This window comes from Natator depressus, chromosome 1, assembly GCF_965152275.1.
Source record: "Natator depressus isolate rNatDep1 chromosome 1, rNatDep2.hap1, whole genome shotgun sequence".
Classification (NCBI taxonomy): Eukaryota; Metazoa; Chordata; order Testudines; family Cheloniidae; genus Natator; species Natator depressus.
In genome coordinates, this window is record NC_134234.1 from 182,949,437 (window position 1) to 182,957,972 (window position 8,536).

General features: G+C 46.5%; 1 protein-coding gene and 1 non-coding gene across 3 annotated transcripts; one reads left to right on the forward strand and one right to left on the reverse strand.

Annotated features, from left to right (window-relative positions):
• Positions 1 to 281: 281 nt before the first annotated feature.
• LOC141998930 (uncharacterized) lies at positions 282 to 6,453 on the reverse strand. 2 transcript variants are annotated; one of them, XM_074971906.1, is made up of 2 exons: positions 6,303 to 6,453; positions 282 to 1,603 (listed from the first exon to the last, which is right to left on the reverse strand). In XM_074971906.1, exons 1-2 carry the CDS (start codon positions 6,321 to 6,323, stop codon positions 575 to 577), a joined length of 1,050 nt encoding a protein of 349 aa, XP_074828007.1. In that variant the 5' UTR covers positions 6,324 to 6,453; the 3' UTR covers positions 282 to 574. The 2 variants fall into 2 exon arrangements, with proteins under 2 accessions (XP_074828007.1, XP_074828016.1); XM_074971915.1 differs by lacking the exon at positions 6,303 to 6,453 and adding an exon at positions 3,355 to 3,524.
• Positions 4,075 to 4,168, forward strand: TRNAI-UAU (transfer RNA isoleucine (anticodon UAU)). The gene is made up of 2 exons: positions 4,075 to 4,112; positions 4,133 to 4,168. It is a non-coding gene; the product is annotated as a tRNA-Ile (tRNA).
• Positions 6,454 to 8,536: the final 2,083 nt, after the last annotated feature.

Sequence of the window (8,536 nt, forward strand, 5' to 3'; positions counted from 1 at the left end):
CCACCCCTCCTGGGCTACCTTGGTAGTCATCCTCCTATTTGTGTGATGAATGAATAAAGAATGCATGAATGTGAAGCAACAATGACTTTATTGCCTCTGCAAGCTGTGATCGAAGGGAGGAGGGGATGGGGGTTAGCTTACAGGGAAGTAGAGTGAACCAAGGGGCGGGGGGTTTCATCAAGGAGAAACAAACAGAACTTTCACACCGTAGCCTGGCCAGTCATGAAACTGGTTTTCAAAGCTTCTCTGATGCGTACCGTGCCCTCCTGTGCTCTTCTAACCGCCCTGGTGTCTGGCTGCGTGTAACCAGCAGCCAGGCGATTTGCCTCAACCTCCCACCCCGACATAAACATCTCCCCCTTACTCTCACAGATATTGTGGAGCACACAGCAAGCAGTAATAACAGTGGGAATATTGGTTTCGCTGAGGTCTAAGCGAGTCAGTAAACTGCGGCAGCGCGCCTTTAAACGTCCAAATGCACATTCTACCACCATTCTGCATTTGCTCAGCCTGTAGTTGAACAGCTCCTGACTACTGTCCAGGCTGCCTGTGTACGGCTTCATGAGCCATGGCATTAAGGGTAGGCTGGGTCCCCAAGGATAACTATAGGCATTTCAACATCCCCAACAGTTATTTTCTGGTCTGGGAATAAAGTCCCTTCCTGCAGCTTTTGAAACAGACCAGAGTTCCTGAAGATGCGAGCATCATGTACCTTTCCCGGCCATCCCACGTTGATGTTGGTGAAACGTCCCTTGTGATCCACCAGAGCCTGCAGCACTATTGAAAAGTACCCCTTGCGGTTTATGTACTCGCCGGCTTCATGCTCCGGTGCCAAGATAGGGATATGGGTTCCGTCTATGGCCCCACCACAGTTAGGGAATCCCATTGCAGCAAAGCCATCCACTAAGACCTGCACATTTCCCAGGGTCACTACCCTTGATATCAGCAGATCTTTGATTGCGTGGGCTACTTGCATCACAGCAGCCCCCACAGTAGATTTGCCCACTCCAAATTGATTCCCAACTGACCGGTAGCTGTCTGGCATTGCAAGCTTCCACAGGGCTATCACCACTTGCTTCTCAACTGTGAGGGCTGCTCTCATCTTGGTATTCATGCGCTTCAGGGCAGGGGAAAGCAAGTCACAAAGTTCCATGAAAGTGCCCTTACGCATGCGAAAGTGTCGCAGCCACTGGGAATCGTCCCAGACCTGCAACACTATGCGGTCCCACCAGTCTGTGCTTGTTTCCCGAGCCCAGAATCGGCGTTCCACAGCATGAGCCTGCCCCATTAGCACAATGATGCCTGCATTGGCAGGGCCCAGGCTTTCAGAGAAATCTGTGTCCATGTCCTGATCACTCACGCGACCGCGCTGACGTCGCCTCCTCGCCCGGTATTGCTCTGCCAGGTTCTGGTGCTGCATATACTGCTGGATAATGCGTATGGTGTTTAATGTGCTCCTAATTGCCAAAGTGAGCTGAGCGGCCTCCATGCTTGCTTTGGTATGGCGTCCGCTCAGAAAAAAGGCGTGGAACGATTGTCTGCCGTTGCTCTGACGGAGGGAGGGGCGACTGACGACACGGCTTACAGGGTTGGCTTCAGGGAGCTAAAATCAACAAAGGGGGTGGCTTTACATCAAGGAGTATTTCAGGCAGGACTTCACTGAGGGTTCCAATAAGAAATGGTGCACCTAAGTTATTGTTCTTATTGGAACAAGGAGGTTAGTCTGGCCTCTGATTGATACATGGCTAGATTTACCTCGCTGCACCTTCCCTGTGAGTGACTGCAGTGTGACCTAGAGGAATGAGTCCCCTAGACGGGGGAGGGGAGGAAGCAAATGAGTACAAAACAAATCTGGTCTATTTCTTGTTTTGATACACTCCATCTATCTTTTACATCTTTGGCTGGCAGCAGACGGTGCAGAAGGACTGCATGCCATCCACATCTCATGGCTGCCTGGCAGAAGATGATACAATAGGACTGCTAGCAATCCGTATCGCCTGCCTGCTCACCATAAGATGGTTCAATAGGACTGACTGCAGGACTAAAGAGAATGACCTGGTCAAGTCACTCCAAATTTAGTCCCTCCGTCCATGTCTGCCCAGGCGCTCCTGGGCGACGTGGCCAGGAGCATCTCGGACACGACGAGGACGGCTACCAGTCGTACTGTACCGTCTGCTGCCACAAGGCAAGGGGTTGCTGCTACTGTGTAGCAATGCAGTACTGCGTCTGCCAGCACCCAGGAGACATACGGTGACGGTTACCTGAGCGGGCTCCATGCTTGCCGTGGTATGGCGTCTGCACAGGTAACTCAAGAAAAAAGGCGCGAAACGATTGTCTGCCCTTGCTTTCACGGAGGGAAGGAGGGAACGGGGGCCTGACGATATGTACCCAGAACCACCTGCGACAATGTTTTAGCCCCATCAGGCATTGGGATCTCAACCCAGAATTCCAACGGGCAGCGGAGACTGCGGGAACTGTGGGATAGCTACCCACAGTGCAACACTCCAGAAGTCGACTCTAGCCTTGGTACTGTGGAAGTGCTCCGCCGAGTTAATTCACTTAATGCACTTAGAGCATTTTCTGTGGGGACACACACACTCGAATATATAAAACCGATTTCTAAAAAACTGACTTCTATAAATTCGACCTAATTTCATAGTGTAGACATACCCTTAGTCTAATAAGGTTCAGGATTTAGACTGCAAGCTTACTCTTACATTTTATTTTCTTTGGTAACTATGTCTGACCTCTTGTGCCTATGACTTATAATGACTTCAAATATTTCCTTCTGTAGTTAATAAATCTGTCTTATGTGTTTTACCTAAAACAGTGTGTGGTTTGGTTGAAGTGCTTGGTAAATCTCAGCTCAGTTTACAAAGGCCAGTGTGTGTCCTCACCACGTTGAGGGAGGGACAGACTCGGTAATGAACTTACATTGGTCAGGCTTCTGACCAGGGCAAGACAATACAGTCCTGGGGTGCAAGCCTGGGGGCTTGGGAGATTTGCTGGTGCTTTTCTCTGTGTGATTTGTGAGTGTCTCAGGGAGCATTCATGCAATTTAGCTGGGTGTCGGGCTCCACATGCTATTGTACTGAGTGATAACAGCGCCTGGAGGGGTTTGCTGTTGTCACTAGAAAACCCTTGTGAAAGACAGCCAAGGCTTGAGAGATAAGGGGGCATAATGGTACCCCAGTTCCAGGTTGTACCCCAGGGATCCCATCACATCCTATACATTATACAGATAAAACATACAAAAACACTTTTAAAACGCTGAAATAGAAGTGACTGTAAAGACAAATCAGACCGTACATATGTGCCATATATCAAGCTGATCAAACATATCAAATAACTTACCACATGGGTGATTGTATGATAACATCTTGCCTAGTCTAACTAGTTAATGGGATCACACATGGTTTAGAATCCTTACCATGGCACAGATATTTCTGATGATAAACCTTTACCTCTGTACGTTAATAGTCCAACTGGACCACTGGTCTGTTGACCAAAGATCAAGTTTGCCAGAAGATGCTTACAAGTGGTAATAGCGCTGCATGCATCAGAGAGCTCATTTGCCTGCTCTTTTAAATGGTATCAGCTTCTTCTTCAGCATTGTCCTGCTAACAACTCCTTTCTCACCAAGGATGTTTCAGAAGATTTCCTAGGAACGCGCTGTCAGCTGGCCAGAGACAGATAATCAGGCACTGGCAGCCATCTGGAGTTACAAGAACCACCAGTCATAGACAAATGCTGGTAATTCAGGAAAACCCAGTGCACAACTGGACGTTCCAAACAGGGCATCATTCAGGCCAACAAACAGTGCCAGTAACAGATGAAGATCACTTGTTAATGTCCTCAAAGGTTAGGTGCAACAGGTGTTATCAACTCTCACAGTTTGTTGCCAGGATTTTGGCCATTGCTGCAGGCAGTCTCGGTGAGAGAGAGAGAGAAAGAGAAAGAAGTTCTTTGCTCATGTTGATTTTTCAGATCTACCAAGATGGAAGGGCCTCCTATTGGCTGCCTTCCTTACTTCCCTGGCTCCTGGAGAAGCACAGCTCCAGTGGCGCAAACAGGGCTCCAGTGGCGCAATCGGTTAGCGCGCGGTACTTATACAGCAGTACAGAGCAGAGCAATGCCGAGGTTGTGAGTTCGAGCCTCACCTGGAGCACATATTCTTTGGGGGAGGGATAACTCAGTGGTTTGAGCATTGGCCTACTAAACCCAGGGTTATGAGTTCAATCCTTGAGGGGGCCATTTGGGATCTGGGGCAAAAATTGGGGAATTGGTCCTGCTTTGAGCAAGGGGTTGGACTAGATGACCTCTTGAGGTCCCTTCCAACCCTGATATTCTATGATTCTATGATAGCTGCTGCCTTTGGCAGGCAGAGCTCTCTCCCCAAGACCCACAGAAGTTTCTGGGTAGGGGAAGGAGCAGCCAATACCATTGTCCCAAGAGGGGAGGAAGCTGAGAGAACCCAGCAGCTCAGGGAAGCTCGCTTCCTCCTCCCTTGTGGAAAAAAGGAAAAAAAGGGAGGCAGGCAGCTCTTCTCTAGCTAGACAGCTCTAGGAGTGAGGGGTGAAGAATTTCTGGAGATGCCCCGCATGCCACCTTAGGGCGAGGCGGGGAGGTTAAGAGCCTCCATAGCTACAGGAGGAGACAAGGTACACAGAAACCAAGGGGCAGATCTGGGGCTGGGAGTGCAGAGAAATAATTGGAAATTTGGGGTTTGAAGCCCTCTACACTATCGGGCAGTATCTGAGGCAAGTTTATAATTTTATCTCAATTCCATCTTCTATCCAGAGCTCCTGCAGTGCCCTCCTTCCCACCCCCCAAAATAAGTCACTTTACTTACTGTATACTGAGAGATGACAACAGTAGGTGTCACCCTCCTCCACCCCCACCCCCCCCATACATACAAGAGTCTGAAAGCTAACCAAGAATCACAATGGTTTTCTTTTAAAAAAAAATCTCATTTTGGAGGGCATTTGAATCATGAGTTTTGAACTTTGGGGGTGGCAGTACTGGATAACACCAAAAGGCCATGACAATGAATGAAGATCAAGGGCTGAAGAAAAAGCTTGTCCATTCTTTGAGGAACCAAACAGCATACCTAGGACTTGCTATTCAATATAGCCTGCCATGTTAATGGACAAAGAGAGAGGGAATCTTCGTTGCACAACAGATGCCAGGAATGAGGAGTGAATCCAGGATCCCAAAATTTGGAAGAGACTGAAGATCTGGATTTGGCAACAGGGCACTACCTATAGTTTTTTCCTCTATTGGGCCCTGAGGTCTCAGAATTCTTCCCTAAGCACCCATTTCTGTTCCATAATGACTATCTGGGCAAGGACATTGAACACTGCAGGTTTACAGCCAACAGCTTTTCTGCTCCAAGCAGATGGAGCAAAATGAAAATGGGTTTCTGCTGGTAGTTGTCCTGGCAGAAAAATTGAGGGACGAATGATGTTCGAAACAAGGCATTGAGGATCACAGCCAGATGTTCCTTCCACAAAGCTCCAGGCTCAGAAGGAAATTGGGGAGAGGAGGGAAGGTGAGGCAAGGTTGGTACTGTATTTGAAATGAGAATTAAGGGTTTCCAACTAAGCTCACAGCCAAGTCACTTTGGAAAGGCTCCAAGCTTAAGAAAAGCTGCATATTCCAAAAGCAAACACCAATGGCCTAAGGCACTTTCATTACATAAAGCTGGAGGGTCGGGGGAAGTCTGTATCTGTAGCTTCACAGGAGTTTCGTCTTAAACTTGCCCATGAAGGTAGATTTACCTCAAATGAGTTGAGCCCTGTAAAGACTTAGTGGCTATTGACTATCTCTGCTGGCTACAGCTTCTGCTGTCTGCCTAAAAGAGAGCACTGCAAATGACAACCTTCTGCTACAGAGCCATTTACTACGGTCCTACTGGCTGTGTGACAGGTTGGCACACAACCTATGAGAGGCAACCACAATGAGAACATTGACACAGAACATGGATGCCACAAGTAGGTGATCAGAGACAACAATAACACCTTAGAAGAGGAGCTGAAAAATTGATTCTGTTTAAGCAGAAAGCAAGAAGATTGCTCTTGACAACATTTGAGAGGAGTTGATTATTTTCCTGATCTAATGGATTTCTGGGGAGAGGCTCATATGCCAAGAAGAGTCTGGGATCAGCATATGAGGAATGCCTTAGATTTTCCAGTTTCTCACTGTAGTTAGTGTTACCACTTTTGACCTAAGTGGCTAGTCACAGTTTGGGGCCCTGCAGGTTGTTCCAGTTAGGAGGAGAAATCTATGATGGGTTCAAGTACCTTTACTGCAATCTTGTTCATGTAGAGAGAATGTAGAATGTTCTGTTTCCCTGAACACGGGAGGAGCTAAACAACAGGAGACCGTTTTCTTGCTCACAGACCCAAACCTGACAGTCCCATACTTCTGTTAGCCAGCAACTGGCCCAAAATCTCTCTCTCTATGCTTTTTGAGGACCACACACTAAGTACTTGTTCAGGGCACTCCTGATGCTTCCTTGCTGCCTTCTCTCTCAGCTCGTCTGTAGTTTCTTAGAAATCAGATGAGACCAGTGTCAGAGATACCTGCATTTAAGAAAAAAAATTACAAAGCAAAAGGAAAAACAATGAAAAACCTTGTTGTACTTACCTATAATTTTCAGGCAAGTCCCTCAGTACAACTTACCTCCTTCCATGTTTCTGTACTTGTTTGCTCTTAAAAGTTAGGGCAATATAGCTACAGTGCTCAGAAGTGTGAAAAATTCATACCCCTGAGCACCGTAGTTAAGCTTATTTAACCCGCAGTATAAACACAGCTAGATTGATGGCAGAATTCTTCTGTCAACATAGTTTCTGCAGCTCAGAGAGGTGGATTAACTACACAGATAGAAAAACCCTTCTATCACTGTAGGAAGCATTTATACTATGGTGCTGCACCACAGTAGCACCTGTAACGTAGACATGCTTCATATAGGAGAGGACAGGAGAGGACAGGATTCATATATTTCCCTGACTTCCTAGCTTGTTTTGCCCTAGGCTAGGACTACAACATTACTACATTTCCCAGCAATCCCACTCTCCCGAATCTCAAAAAATAAGGTAGTCCCTAGCTGCTCTGAGACTGCCTTATCTATCTCGAGTTTCCCATATTTTTTTACATACAGGGTCAGAAGCACACATAAGGGATGGTTGGGGGAGGAAAAAAAGGAGAGGGAGCGGCCAGTGTTACTCTCAGAAATTGACTATTTCCTGAAAGTTTTTATCCAGATTGTAACATCCTTCGAGGAAGATGCATTGCTTTCCTTTTGTATTCAAGTTGCACCATAATTAACAGAATACTTCAAAATGGTTTCAGATAACATAGTTACATAGGCCAGTGCTAGACACTGTGGACAAGGCATCATTCTCAAAATATTTTTATCTCTAATGGTTTCCAGTAAAAAAGTGGCTTTCAAAACAGTAATGCAGCCTTCTCAAATTGGTTGGCACTTTTAAAAATAGGTAGCAAGTTCACAAATACGTAGATTATAAAGCCAGCTCTGCACAACAGACTTTTATTGCTATAACTATGTTGCTCAGGGTGTGAAAAATCCACAGAACCTGTGTGACATAGTTATACTGACCTAACCCTGAATATAAACAACACTATGTTGATGGGAAAGCTTCTCCTGTGGGCATTGCTACTGCCTCTCAGGTAGGTGGATTAACTACATCAAGGGGAGAAGCGTTCCTGTTAGCATAGTAGCATCGTCAGTAAAGCGCTGCAGCTGTGCCACTGCAGCACCGTAGATGAAGACAAGCCCCAAGACCAGAAGGAATCACTGTGATCATCTAGTCTGACCTCCTGCATAACACAAGCTAGAGAACATCCCTGAATTTATTCCTGTTTGACCTAGAAAAAGATCGAATCTTGATTTAAAAAACAGCCTGTGTTGGAGAATCCACCACGACTCTTGTTAAGTTTTTCCAAAAATTAATTACCCTCACTGTAATAAATGCGTGCCTTATTTCAAGTCTGAATTTGTCAGCTTCAGCTTCTAGCCACTGGATTTTGTTATACCTTTGTTTGCTAGATTGAAGAGCCCATTATCAAGTTTGCGTTCCTCATGTAGGTACTTATAGACTGATCAAGTCACTTCTTTACCTTCTCTTTGTTAAGGTAAATTGATTGAGCTTCTGGAGTCTCTCACGATAAGACATGTTTGCTAATCCTTTACTCATTCTTGAAGCTCTTCTCTGAACTCTTTTCAATTTATCTATTTCCTTCTTGGCTGACACCAGAAATGGACACAGACTTCCAGCAGACTGTCCAGGCACTGCTGTGACCTAGCTTCAAGCAAATGAATCCCTCAGCCTGGGCTCTCGCCCCCTTTGCTTCCCCTGTGCAGTGACCTATGGGGGGTAGAGTGACCAGACAGCAAGTGTGAAAAATTGGGACGGGGGTGGGGCGTAATAGGCACCTATATAAGATAAAGTCCCAAATATCGGGACTGTCCCTATAAAATCGGGATATCTGGTCACCCTAATGGGGGGATAGG